The 14610-nt window shown below is 47.3% G+C and overlaps 1 protein-coding gene across 1 annotated transcript; it reads right to left on the reverse strand.

The window, feature by feature from the left end:
- Positions 1-4271: 4271 nt before the first annotated feature.
- GSC2 (goosecoid homeobox 2) lies at positions 4272-14515 on the reverse strand. The gene is made up of 4 exons (XM_077920391.1): positions 14386-14515; positions 11375-11716; positions 8023-8273; positions 4272-6203 (listed from the first exon to the last, which is right to left on the reverse strand). The coding sequence occupies exons 2-4, from the start codon at positions 11685-11687 to the stop codon at positions 6099-6101; spliced, it is 669 nt and encodes a 222-aa protein (XP_077776517.1). The 5' UTR covers positions 11688-11716; positions 14386-14515; the 3' UTR covers positions 4272-6098.
- Positions 14516-14610: the final 95 nt, after the last annotated feature.

Consider the following 14610-nt stretch of genomic DNA (forward strand, 5'->3'; position numbering starts at 1 on the left):
GGAGAACCACCTTTTACACCCTTCTTGGGTTGAGATTATGCTTTGAAATATTTTAGTTGATATTTTAGAATGTAAAATGCTATTTTATTTACTGATTGGTTTTACCTGGTGGGCTTATAGCCGAATAAAGTATTATCTATCTATCTATCTATCTATCTATCTATCTATCTATCTATCTACCCACCCTTCTTGGGTCATATGAGTTCTTAGTCATGCCCTATGGCTTACAGGCGGGCACGCCCACGTTTCAGTCCTTTATACAGCACGTATTGGGGTCACTGCTGTACAAAAACTGTGTGTGTTATTTGGATGATGTGCTAATTTTCTCGGAAATGGAGGAGGAACATGTGAAGCACATGAAAGAGGTATTGGAGAGGTCAAAAAGGCGTAAGTTGTATGCCAAGTTAGAGAAATGCCAGTTCCATGTGCCAGAAGTGGAATTTTTGGGCTACCGCTTCTCAGCACATGGAAAAAGGAAAGGTGAAAAGTGTGCTGGAATGGAAGCCGCCCAAAAGTCAGTAGAGCATGAGGCTTGTAGGGATCAGATGGGATTACCCTGAGGAATTATATAATATACATCAAGCCATCGTGTCCACGATGAATGCATTGTGTTGACTGGGTTTGATATATTGATATTAAGTTTATTTGAAGTAGCTTTCTTATATATTAATCTTAGGATGTTAATCTTAGGGCCAGGAAACAGGTTTCACATTAAGGTGATAATGGTCACTGTCCTCCTGGCCATCCTTCGTATCATGTGTACAGTGGTGCCCCGCAAGACGAATGCCTCGCAAGACGGAAAACTCGCTAGACGAAAGAGTTTTCCATTTTGGAGGTGCTTCGCAAAACGAATCTCCTATGGGCTTGCTTCGCAAGACGACAATGCCTTGTGAGTTCCTGCGGGTTTTTTTCCCCTCCCCCCCTTTTGCTAAGCCGCTAAGCCGCTTATCAGCTGATCCGATAAGCCGCTAAAAGCCGCTAATAGCACTAATAGCGCTAATCCGCTAATCCGTCAATGGGGTTGCTTCGCAAGACGAAAAAACCGCTAGATGAAGAGAATCACAGAACGGATTCTTTTCGTCTTGCAAGGCACCACTGTACTGATTGTTTATGACCTCTGGGGTTGCTGTATTCGCTCCTTTGTTGTTTTCATTCATTTACTCCAAAGTATGCATGCCTAACTAGTGTTTATAGTTTAACTTTGTCCCCACTTGAGGTTTGTTTGAATGCTCAAAGGAAATCTGATTGGTTCTTATGAGCACAGTGTAAAGGATTCTTTTGCTAATAAAATGGCCTGGTGAGGGGTGTGGTGAAATGCACTCCCTCCGAGAGCCTTGCTGGTCAAAGCCTCGTGTCTCATTTTAATCAGGGTCCAGTCCTTCCTTTGGCCTCAGAACGCAACAAGGCTCTTAATCTCAGGGTTGTGGGTTTGAGCCCCATGTTGGGCAAAAGATTCCTGCCTTGCAGGGGGCTGGACTACATGACCCTTTTAAAAGACATAAATAATAAACAAATTGATCTTCCTTTCGCAATCTAATTAACCTAATTTCATTGGCTATTGTATTTACTAGTTGTTGCCTATGAATTCTTACCTATATTTTGCCTATAAGCAGTGTAAACGGTGCTGAACTAAGCTTGCTGGTCTATAGTGTATTCTTAAAAAACAAAAAAACAAAACAAAAGCAAGAATAAAAAGAAAGAAAGGGGGGTTGGTTTAGGAAAGGAAGGTGAAGGCCTGCGGTCTTTAACCTGCGCGCCTGGTCTTAACCTAGTTTCATTGGCCATTGGGGATTACTGGTTTTTGAATCTGATTTCTTTCCAAGTGTGGTGAGTTTAATCAACACTGAACTAGGCTGGCTGGGCTAAAGTGTCCTCTTGTAATGAAGGCTTGCGGGTCTAAACAGTGCCCGGCCTGCTTGACCAATTTGCACAATTAAAGTTTGGAGTACAAGGGTTGCTGTTGCGGCCGATATAATGGCTTCCAAGAGAACCCAACAGGAGCAATCTTCTGTTCCTCCCCAAGAAATCCCCAATATAAGTGGGTCCTGTGTTCAGGACGGGTCAGGGTAGGCTCCTGTGCCCTGCAACCCACAGGCTTTGTCGCAGTTTTTCTCTGCTTCGAAACCTTTTACCAACAATTTAGGCCCATGGTCACTGTGTCCTCTTCCCAAATAGTGGGTACTCCTGATTGCATACCCGTTACCTGCGCTTCGGAGGCTTCGCGTTGCTTTCGCTGAAGCCAGGAGAGTCTGTCTTTGAGGCTGGCGGTGGGGGAAAGCAGTGCTTCCCCCCACTGCCAGCCCCACAAGCTTGGGGGGCAGCGGAAAGGCAGCACGCTGCCTTTGCGCTGCTCCTCGATCTAGTTTTGAGGCTGGCGGTGGGGGAAAGCAGCGCTTCCCCCCCCCCCCACCAGCCCCACAAGCTCGGTCGAAAAGCCCGCAGGAGCCGCACGCTCTTTAAAGTCCGACCAAGCCTTTTTATAATGTTTAAGCGTGGACGGGACCACTGAAGCCAATACTCCCTTCAGGACATCATGTTCGCAAGGCTCCCAAGGTGCTCCAGGAATGGCTGTGGCAATTGCTGTGTAATGCTGCTTCCTTCACTGCTAGTTGGCTGCAAGCCTTCTCTGGAATCTGGCTCATTTATGACACGGGGCAATTGTTGAGCTTGTGTGACCTCACAACTCCCCTACCTCATTGTGACACGATGATGATGTATCAGTGATGTATCAATGATGGTTCTGGACACGTATTCTGGTCAGGAGGGAAGGTCTTCAAAGAGCTTGCAACCCATGTTCGGGGTTCTTACTCTATGTGGGGACTTGTTGCGCAACAATAAAGATTGTGGTCTACTCACTACTGTTCCATCGCCATCTTGGAAGCGCCCCTCTTGGCTAGGCAATTCTTCTTGTGCCCTGGCAAAGCATTTCTTCCTGTGCCCTGTACTTAGGAAGGCCCCAGCCCTGCAAAGTCCTACTGGCCACAGGGCCTGGCTCCTGACACCCGGGATTCTTCACCCTGGCCGGGCCTTCTGCGCCCTGGCCAGATCCTTTCTCTTCCTGGCTGCTTCCTTCACTGCTAAAAAGGTAAAGGTAAAGGTACCCCTGCCCATACGGGTCAGTCTTGACAGACTCTAGGGTTGTGCGCCCATCTCACTCTATAGGCCGGGAGCCAGCGCTGTCCGCAGACACTTCTGGGTCACGTGGCCAGCATGACAAGCTGCATCTGGCGAGCCAGCGCAGCACACGGAACACCGTTTACCTTCCCGCTATAAAGCGGTCCCTATTTATCTACTTGCACCCGGGGGTGCTTTCGAACTGCTAGGTTGGCAGGCGCTGGGACCGAGCAACGGGAGCGCACCCCGCCGCGGGGATTCGAACCGCCGACCTTTCGATCGGCAAGTCCTAGGCGCTGAGGCTTTAACCCACAGCGCCACCCGCGTCCCCTGGATTCTTCACCCTGGCCGGGCCTTCTGCGTGCTGGCCAGATCCTCTCTCTCCCTGGCTGCTTCCTTCACTGCTAGTTGGCTGCAAACCTTCTCTGGAGTCTGGCTCATTTATGACAAGGGGCAATTGTTGAGCTGAGCTTCTGTAACCTCACGACTCCCCTATCTCATTGTGACATAATGATGATGTATCAGTGATGTATCAGTGATGGTTCTGGACATGTTTTCTGGTGGGGAGGGAAGGTCTTCAAAGAGCTTGCAACCCATGTTTGGGGTTCTTACTCTCTGTGGGGGCCTGTTGTGCAACAATAAAGATTGTGGTTGTTGTAAACAAAATCTGCCCTTTTTCCCTTATGGGGTATCCAAGAGCCCATATAGAGTCCTTACATAGGTTCCCTATTGGTAGGAGAAAATAACAGAGGCCAACCAGAGAATATTGAGAAGCAAAGCAGCTAGTAAGCTTGATCTTTATTGATCTGTTGCAACAGGGTGCTCCCCTCACACACAGGAAAGGAGGAGGAACCCAGAACAATGGCGTGCAAGGCCTTATAAAGACTTTTGAAATTGCCACCCTGTAGATCAAGACCACCCCCAGAAACATATATACATCACAGAAGGGGTGTAACCTAAGACCACCCCCAGATACATCAAACCTACATCACAGAAAAGGCGGTCTAAAACATAAATTTGAATGTTGTTTTTCCTGTTTGCCATGTTATCTGACTGCCTTTCCTGATAGTCTGTCACCCATTAAAATTCTGATTACTCAATTCATGAGACAATAGGAAGGCTCCCTGACCCACCCACCCCCCTCCCTCCTTGCAGGGAGAACATTTGGTCAGTTTGGGAATCAAAATGGTTTCAGGTTGATCTTCTTGTGCTGATCTATGTAAGTGCTTGGTTGGTACACCTATGAACATTACCATATATCAAGACCTAAAATTCCTGTCACAGTACCATATACAGTGGTACCTCAGGTTAAGTACTTAATTCATTCCAGAGGTCCATACTTAACCCAAAACTGTTCTTAACCTGAAGCACCACTTTAGCTAATGGGGCCTCCCGCTGCGCTGCCAGAGTACGATTTCTATTCTCATCCTGAAGCAAAGTTCTTAACCTGAAGCACTGTTTCTGGATTAGCGGAGTCTGTAACCTGAAGCGTATGTAACCTGAAGCATATGTAACCTGAGGTACCACTGTACTTTCTATGGGAAAGCGCACCTTGGTTTTGGATTGCTTTGGTTTTGGAACGGACTTCTGGAATGGATTAAGCTTGAGAACCAAAGTACCACTGTACTTTAAAAGGTGGGGAGGGGTCATGGTTTGGTGGCAAAGCACACCATTTGCACACAGAATGTCCCCAAGTTTGATATCTGGCATTGGGTGGGCTTCAGATAGATGGGACCCTGGGCCAAGCACTTTCTCATAGGCCCCTCCTCTGACACTGGACCCTAGCACTACCAGATTTCTGCAACGAGCTGCCCTTTTTGTTTCCCGCAACGCCCCCCAATGTAGCCTCACTCCTGGAGCATTGTGGGAAATTAAAATGGCGGGTTGGTACGGCTGCCCAGTGCTGTTTGGTCACTTTTAACCGTACCTGGAGATGCATGGCTTTGAACCTTTTGGCTCAAAACAAAGGGCTGAATTAAATAGATTTTAAAGCAAAGATTATGGGATAATGCACACAGTGACTTGCGATCTCGATCACAAGCAGTCTGTAGTCCGCTGGCAGTAGCAGTTCAATATGGGTATGTCTTTAAGTTAACATCTTACATTAAAAACCTGACAGTACCAAACTATCAAAGGCTTTTCACCAAAGCCAGACTAAACGTCTTTCCTTCTGCAGTGTTGGATGGCAGGTTGAGAGGAGTTCCCTACCAGGACAGACTTTGCTCGTGTGCTCAAGACATCAGTTCCATAAAACATATTTTGTTGCACTGTGCAAAATATGAGCAAGCCAGGGCTGAACAGATACTACCCTTGCTGGTACCTTTCAGAGGCTCACTATGTCAGGTTCCTACTGGAAGACCGGACAAATGCTAGAACGTTAGCAGTGGCAAAGTTTTTATCAGTGGTTGCAAGAACCAATGAGCCCTATATTCTAAACAAAATGCTTGATTAACCTGGAGGTAGGCTGTATGAATTGTGTATTGATTTGTAATGATTTGTCGGGTCTCTGGACCGTAATAAAGATTGATTGATTGAATTAAATAGGAACAGGAGAGGTTGTTTTATATGGAGTCAGATATTGGCCCATTCAGCTCAGGATTGACAACACTGGCTGGCAGCTGCTGCTCTCCAGGATTTCAGACAGGGTGTCTTCCCAGCCCTACACCTGGAGGTGTCAGGGGTTGAACCTGGGCCTTCTGAATCCAAACCAGGTGCTCTAAGCCGCACCCTTACTTTATGCTTTCAAAGATCAAACATGTCTTGGGGGTCATTTATTTTATTAATGTTTTGTTACAGTGGGTTGAGCCCATTATATTCCGGCCCCCCTTGAAAATATACCATCTCTGCTTTCTCCTCTTAATAAACTGTGAGGATTCCTCTCCATTTCGCATCGCCGTTCCGTTTCTCCTTGCTTTCTCCGTCGAGATGCTCAGAAGCCAGTGGGACCTTCAGCACTTGTCAAATCCTGCCTTCCCTCCCAGCCGTCAGCAGTTTCCCTCGGAAGACTTCTTGGCACCTTGAAGGACGAGCGCCGAAGCCGAAGCTCTCTTTTGATGCCGCCACTTGGCTCGCCGATTCTTAAACCAAACCTGTGCGTTTCGTAAAAAGTGCCCCCGCAACAAAGAGAGGAAAAATTGGTCCACAATCCGACACGTGATTTTCCTCTTTAAAAGATGCTGTGGGTTTTATCCAGTGTTAGAGTTAACGGGCACAACTAACCTAGGTGCATTAATTTCAATGGGCCATAGCAAATGTTAGCACTGCTCAGAGTAGACTCACTGAAATTGATGAACCTAGGTTGTATAATAAGAAAGGTAAAGGGACCCCTGACCATTCGGTCCAGTCGTGGCCGTCTCTGGGGTTGCGGCGCTCATCTCGCTTTATTGGCCGAGGGAGCCGGCGTACAGCTTTCAAGTCATGTGGCCAGCATGACTAAGCCGCTTCTGGCGAACCAGAGCAGCACACGGAAACGCCGTTTACCTTCCCTATTTATCTACTTGCACTTTGACGTGCTTTCGAACTGCTAGGTTGGCAGGAGCAGGGACCGAGCAACAGGAGCTCACCCCATCATATAATAATTATAATAATAATTTCCCCAGCCACTCTGGGCAGCTTCCAACAAACAATTAAAAATACATTAGTTGTGCCCATTAATTTCAAAGGGCCGTATGCAATGTTATCCCTGCTCAGAGTAAACCCATTGAAATTAAAAGACATGACTGGCTTAGGTTCATTCATTTCAATGGGCTGTCTCTGGGGCTAACCTTACCCCGAGTAGACACATTGAAATTAATGGATGTGAGGTCTACTCTGGGCAGGCCTTGCATCGGATGCAACACAATATTACTCAGAGTAGCTGGATATAACCCTATTTGACCCCAAAATGCAAGTTGAAAATGCCCTCCCATCAGATGTCAAGGAAATAAACAAATATCTGACTTTTAGAAGACATCTGAAGGCAGCCCTGTTTAGGGAAGTTTTTAATGTTTGATGTTTTATTGTGCTTTTAATATTCTGTTGGTGGTGGCTGGGGAAACCCGGCCAGATGGGCAGGGTATAAATATATTATTATTATTATTATTATTATTATTATTATTATTATTATTATTACATGAGAATATACCAAATAATATGAAATACGTACAAAACGAAGCCAGTAATGGCTATCAGTCATGAAGGCTATATATCAGTGGCTCCCAATTGGTGGTCCGCAAACCCCGGGGTCCGCGAAACCCACCCAGGGGATCCACAGCACCATTCACATAACATAAACTACCAAGGAGGTATCAAGATTTTCAAAAGTTTGGCTTGGCTTTTGACAAACGGGGGGGGGGGGGGTCTGCATTACTTAGCCTATTGGGGACCTCTGCTATAAATTATGATGGATGCAGCAGAATAAACTTCCAGTCACTGGGATCAACAGCTGGGCAGATTTATTGCTTTCATGCCCAGGATTTGGGCTTCACAAAGCCATCTGGTTGTACACTGGTTATCTACTTGCACTCTGACGTGCTTTCGAACTGCTACCACTGTATTATTATTAATCGGAGAAATGTTGGAGGGGACATAAAAGTACGGGGCAAATGTGGCCACTGATAGATGAGCAGGCTGAGTTTAGCGGGGCTGTTCTCCCGAATGGACCACTTCCCACTACAATGGTACCTTGGTTTAAGAACAGCTTAGTTTATGAGCAACTTGAATTAAGAACACTCCAAACCCAGAAATGTTTTAGTTTGTGAACTTTGCCTTGCAAATAGAACATGTTTCCCTTCCTGTTGAGTGTGCTCCATTTGTAAGCTGAGTCCCCCGCTGCTATTGGAAAGCATGCCTTGGTTTAAGAATGCTTTGGTTTAAGAACGGACTTCCGGAATGGATTAAGTTTGTAAGACAAGGTACCACTGTACTTACCTCCACTCTCTCTTCCTTCAGGTGAATCCGGTTAGCCAGGTGCTCTCTGGTAATGACATCTGGGTACTGGTTCTGGTGGAAGAGGGCTTCCAGGGCCTGCAGCTGGTCGTCCGTGAAGATGGTGCGGTGGCGGCGGGTCCGGCGCTGAATCTGGTGGAAAGCTTGCAGCTCGCTCTGGCTCCCGCGAGGGTTCTTGCACGGCCTGCCGACGGGATGGAAAACCCGCATGGGCCAGGGAAACCTTGCGTCTGCTAAAGAGAAAGTTTGGGATTCAGCGGGTTTGCCTTTTGTCAGAGGCATAGCAAGCCCAGGTGGTACCCGGTGCGGAATTTTTTGTCACCCCCCCCCCCAATTGACATGGGTGGCGCTGTGGGTTAAACCACAGAGCTTAGGACTTGCCAATCAGAAGGTCGGCAGTTCGAATCCCCACGACGGGGTGAGCTCCCATTGCTCGGTCCCTGCTCCTGCCAACCTAGCAGTTTGAAAGCATGTCAAAGTGCAAGTAGATAGATAGGTACCGCTCCAGCGGGAAGGTAAACGGCGTTTCTGTGTGCTGCTCTGGTTCGCCAGAAGCGGCTTAGTCATGCTAGCCACATGACCCGGAAGCTGTATGCCGGCTCCCTCGGCCAATAAAGCAAGATGAGCGCCGCAACCCCAGAGTCGACCACGACTGGACCTGATGGTCAGGGGTCCCTTTACCTTTACCCCCCCATTGAAATTATTAAAAGAAGGCAAAACATGATACTTACAGCTGCAGGTGTTATTTTCTGGTTTATTTACTTAACATTGTGAGCATAAGCTCTTAAAACTCCCCCCCCCCCAACTTTGTTCTCACACCCCACCTCTCCTCCTGTGCGTTCCAGGGTTTTGGTCCTGATTGAGGGAGTTTTTGCTTCCCTCCTTCCCTCCCCGCTCCGCTTGTTTGCTTGCCTGTCTCCTTCCCTTCCTCCCCCTGCCTGCCTGCCTGCCAGCCTCCTCCAGCAGCCCGGGAATGTGGGGCAATGGTGCACCGCCCGCCCACGACTCCCAAGCCTCCCCCGAGCTGTCAAAATGAAGGGGGAGGGGGGAAGGCTGCCCGAAGGCTCGGGGTAGGCTTGGGAGTTGCGGTTGGGCAGCACGCCAAATGTCACCCCCCTCAGCGATGACACCCGGAGCAGTCTGCCTCCACTGCACCCCCCTTCCTACGCCTCTGCCTTTTATGCAAAAAGCAAAATGTGTATTTTTTAATGACCTGGTCCATCGTGTTATGCCAGACATGGCAGAGGCCCTGTGCTTACATGGCCTTGATTCTCTCTGGAAGGGGGTGGTTTATTGGCATTACATAGGCAAGTCGAGCAAAGGTGGAGATGCACGGCTTCAAAACTCCCCAAGAGAGAGGTGGAGCCCACCACCCACATTTCAGATCTCTAGGGTGGCGCTTGGGAACCTCTGACTTTCCAAATGTTTTTGGACCACATCTCCCATCATCACTGGCTACTGGCCATGCTGGCTGGGGCAGATGTGAACTGGAGTTCATCAATATCTAGAGGACAACCGGTTCCCCATCCCTGCTGGAGTTAGCCAGCACCCTAAAATGTTTACAGAACCCAAATTCTGTTTGATGTATCTTCCCATGCAGGTTAACTGCAGTTTCTCAGAAATACTTTCGTCTTCAAGGTTTATGTTCACCCGTACCATGATATATGTAATGACCCCAGTTCCTTTTCCACTTCTGTATACAGATTTTGACAATCAGTCCTTATTATTTCATCTAAGTGGTTCACAACCCATCTTCCTAAATATTTTCCATTTTGCTTATTTACCCATGTGATTTTCCTTGCTTCCATAAGATCTTTTTTTTAAAAAAAATATCATTTGTGATATTTCCTCTGAGCCATTCTGATTTATCATCAATTATTTTATAGCCTGATACCTTGCTACATACCTTTGTAACTTCTCTATGAGATTTTCAGGGGAAGATATTGTCAGTACTATGATATCTGTGTACAGCAATATTTTTGTATCTATGGGACCGCATTGCACCCCTTTTATATCTATATTGTACTTAGTAGCTACTGCCTCAAAAATGAACTGCAGTTTCTCTTCATTAACAGATACTGGGTGCCTCCAGGCTGTTGCTGTTTTCAGGTGGGAGATTTAATCTCATACCAGCAAATGTAGCTTGCTTATTTATAGTTGATTGGGAGGTCTTGCACAACAAACCTACTTTCCCCAAGAGATCAGAGTATTTGTGATACGGAAAGTGAGGGAGAAAAGCACTGGAAAGTGTGGGATAAGAACACAACATCTATCCTCTCTGTAAACAAATCAGAATGAATGCTTATTAAACAGGCAACATCAACTAGTCTCCCTGCCACCAAATTGGGACGAATGCTCAACAAACAAGTCAAAGGCACCCTGTACTGAGAGAGCATTTTCCACCCAACTTTCCCCTCTCCCAGTAAATTCTACACATTTTGGGCTGATTTTTGCCCATTCTAAAAAAAAAACAGCTTCTCCCTGGTGGGTTATAAAGTATTGTCGGTTTCACAACCACCTTTCCTCTGCCCTCCAGTGTGGCTGACAAATCCCTTATTTGTGAGAGGTTTCCAACCTTGTCAGATTTACCGGAGAGAAGAGGGAAAGGTTAGAATGATTTTATCGGATTGCAATATCCCCTGTACGTCAGCCTGCAGCGGATCCATGATAACATTTAAAGCAGGGGAAAAGAAAAGTTGTGAATTGCAGGAAAGAGCATTAACTGAAGTAGAGGAGGGGTCTTGAGCGACAAAGAGCTCTAAAATGCACAGGCCATTGACACCCCATATGTGTGATGGATAAGCCAGTTTACCTTTGTCTCTCCCTTTACCCATGACTCAAAGTTCCCATCTGCACTGTACACATGAAGCACCCTTGAGTGATGACTCCCCCCAAAGAATCCTGGGAGCTGTCGTTTGTAAAGGGTGCTGGGAGTCATCGGCAGGCCCCGATTCCCCCATATAGAGCTACAATTCCCAGCATGGCTTAATGATCAATCCCCTTTCCCAGGGACTCTGGGAGCTGTCATATAAACAAACACACCTCTATCCATTTTACAATGCAGTTCTCCTGAATTTCGAAGGGTTGCTGCGTTCCTGTTTGGGTATAGTTTCGGAAGCTGCGCATTGGGGAGGTGCGAGTTCAAAAGCAAACTGAATGGAATTTCTCCCGCACCCTTAGCTAACCCTGTGACCCTCTCCCAAACTTCTCTCCCCCTTCCCTTTATACAATACAGAGTAGGGCAAATGCATCCCAACAAAGACCAAAGTTCAGCTGACAGCTCCCCGCAGCAGCCAGCTTCAGGCTTTGATCACAAGCAAACAGGGATACTCACTGAGCCAGTTTGCAGCCTCCTGCCAGGAGTAGGGACCGCTGTGAACACAGCAGCAGCAGCCGCAAGGCGCAGCGTCCACCTCTGCCTCTTCCACCTCCTCCTCCTCCTGCTGCAGGGGGCCAGCAGCCATGCCCCCCAGGGAACGCAGCCCCTTGGGCTCACAGTCCAAGATCCCTCGGAAGCAGAACGGGAGGAGGACAGGGGGTCTTCGCTCGGCCGAGCCGGAGAGGATGTTCTCGATGGTGAAGGAGCACGGTTTCTTGAGGGTCCTCTTCCCAAGGTCTACTACGCCTGAAGGAGCTTCGGCAGACATCCTGCTCAAGGGACCTCAGCCACGCCGTCCTGCAAGAGACAGACCTGACTTTTCAGGAATGGAAAGGGGAAACTAGTTTCAAAACAATGACAAAGGGGAAATATGGGGCAGAACTAACGTTTTGGCTTCTTGGAGGGTGTGTGTGTGTGTGTGTGTCTGGGGGGAGCTCAGCTTCTTATCCAACCTCCTGGGCCATTTTTTATTATATATGCTCACAGACAAACAAGATCACATGCATATATATCCCAGAACCAGCCCCCTGTCTGCCCACCTAAGCAAGCTTGCTTGATAACCAACGGCACCCTAAATATATACGTATATATCTATATAATCCTTCTTGGAAAGGAAACCATAAACCCCCTGCCGGAATAAAATAAATTCTAACTAATCTTGACAGCTTTGTGAAGGGTTAGTGTGGATCTAAGATTTAGCTAATCCTACAGAAATGACTCTGGAAGGAAATCTGATTTCTCTATCTCAAGTGTAGATTTGAGGTGGTTATGAGGTCCATTGTGTCGGAATCCTCCCGTTCAAGTCAGGGGGAGAGAAAAGCTGTTTCTCAGGCCCAGAAATGGCCCAGAAGGATTAAGTCCTTTTTTAAAAAGAGAGAGAGAGAGAGAAAAGCAAATTATCCTTTTCTTTGGCCAAATGAAAGCTTTCCCATCAAAAGGGAACTGTCATATCGCACAATATGGAGGGGGATTGGAAGCGAATGGCAGGACACAGAGGGAGAGTTTAGCTTGACGATAGAAAACCAGCACCAGAAGCCAAAACACTTTGCAAGCCAAGGTCTTTCCCCGAAAGCCAATTTATTTCCCCATCCCGAGAACTAGAAAAGTTGTCAAGTTGTGGGACGTTTCCCCAAAATGATACAGGTTGTCTTTTTAATACATAAATATCCAGGCATTCCCGGACAGATTTGGACAGTCCTTACATCTAGCCGGGACCATCTGTGGTTTGGGGGACCGTATCAAAACGTCACAACTTTTCCTGACATCCTTGGGATACCCGGGACTTTTAAAATACTTTACATCCTTCATAATCTGGCGGTTCCCTCCATGCAAGAAGTGAGGTTACAGGGAACCAGGCAGAGGGCCTTCTTGGTAGTGGCACCCGCCCTGTGGAACACCCTCCCACCAGATGTCAAGGAAACAAACAACTATCTGACTTTTAGAAGACAGCTGAAGGCAGCCCTGTTTAGGGAAGTCTTTCATGTTTGATGTTTTATTGTGCTTTTAATATTCTATTGGGAGCCGCCCAGAGTGGCTGGGGAAACCCAGCCAGATGGGCGGGGTATAAATAATACATTATTATTATTATTATTATTATTATTATTATTATTATTATTATTATCATCATCATCATCATTATCATTATTATCATCATCATCATCTTAACATTGTGCGAAATGTAGAGCTATGCTTATTCCTAGAATCGCTTTTAAGATGTTCTTTTAAAAATTCCGTTTGTGGGTTTGTCACACTGGGCTCCCACTGGGAGGAAGGGTACGATATATATTGGAAAAACTGAAATAATCAACAAATGGTGGCATGTTGGCTGCCATGTGCATACATCTTCATGTCTTTTTTAATGTTTGCCGAGCTCTTTTTATCATGCCTTACCCAGAGATGTCTGCTGCAGGGGGAATAAATACAAAACTGGGGGAGTAAACAATTCAACCATGGCAATTGTTGGAAACTATGCCCCCAGACAACAAACATTCCATTTGAACTATTTTTGTGTCCTAAATGAATGAATGAATGGGGGGCAATCGTTGATTAACATGAGGGTCGTGTAGGGCTCTGAGCTGACAGATGGAGATCAGCAGACCACTGAGGCATAGCTGTCAACGTTTCCCTTTTTTTAAGGTAAATTCCCTTATTCCGAATAGGATTCCTCAAAAGAAAAGGGAAAAGTTGACAGCTATGCACCGAGGCTGTTGGGTATGAGGACCAGGAGAACCTTCAGGTCCACTAGGACTTCTGTGACCAGAGCCCAGACCTTCTCGGTCACCTTCCCTTGAGGAACCAAGCACCTCCCATGAAGTGAGGTAAGGTAGTCACCTCAGGTGGCAAATCTGGTCTCCTCCATGCTCACTGGCCACCTCCTCTACATCTGCCCACTGCTGCCACCCCCATTCCTGCGTCTGGCTAGTGATGGGTAGCAATGGGTGTGTGTGAAGGAAGTGGCCTTCTGTGACAGGTGAGGTGGAGGAGGCCGCGATGGAGCCAGGCACAGAGGAGAGAGGTGGCAGCAGGCAGCACACAAGGAGGAGAGCGATGGTGGCAGGGAAGAGTGGCAAAGCTGCAAAACATGTTGGCCTGGCCCTGGGTTATGGGATGGAGAAGTGCCCGTCTTCAGGCCAGAGAGCTGGCCCTTTAAGGCTTTGAAGTCCTAGAAGAGGTAGTTGGAAGACAGAGGCTTAAAACATGGGTAGGCAGACTAAGGACCAGGGGCCGGATCCGGCCCAATCGCCTTCTAAATCTGGCCCACAGATGGTTCAGGAATCAGCATGTTTTTACATGAGTAGAATGTGTCCTTTTATTTAAAATGCATAGGAATGCATAGGAATTCGTTCATTCCCCCCCCCAAAAAAAATAGTACGGCCCCCCCCACAAGGTCTGAGGGACAGTGGCCTGGCCCCCTGCTGGAAAAGTTTGCTGACCCCTGGATTAAAAGGTCTCAGCGTGCACCTCACCTCTGCCAGAGCAACTTGTTTGTTTTGGAGCTGTCCGTGGTCCTGAAACGTCTATCCAGTCTTGCCCGCCCATCCTTGCTGCTTTCTCTGTGGGACCAGAACAGGACAGTGGGGATAAGGGGCAACAGATGAGATAGGGTTGCCTAAAGGCTACCAGAAAAGCTGGATACAGTGGTACCTCGGGTTACATACGCTTCAAGTTACAGACGCTTCAGGTTACAGACT

Source organism: Podarcis muralis, chromosome 16 (assembly GCF_964188315.1).
Source record: "Podarcis muralis chromosome 16, rPodMur119.hap1.1, whole genome shotgun sequence".
Lineage (NCBI taxonomy): Eukaryota > Metazoa > Chordata > Lepidosauria > Squamata > Lacertidae > Podarcis > Podarcis muralis.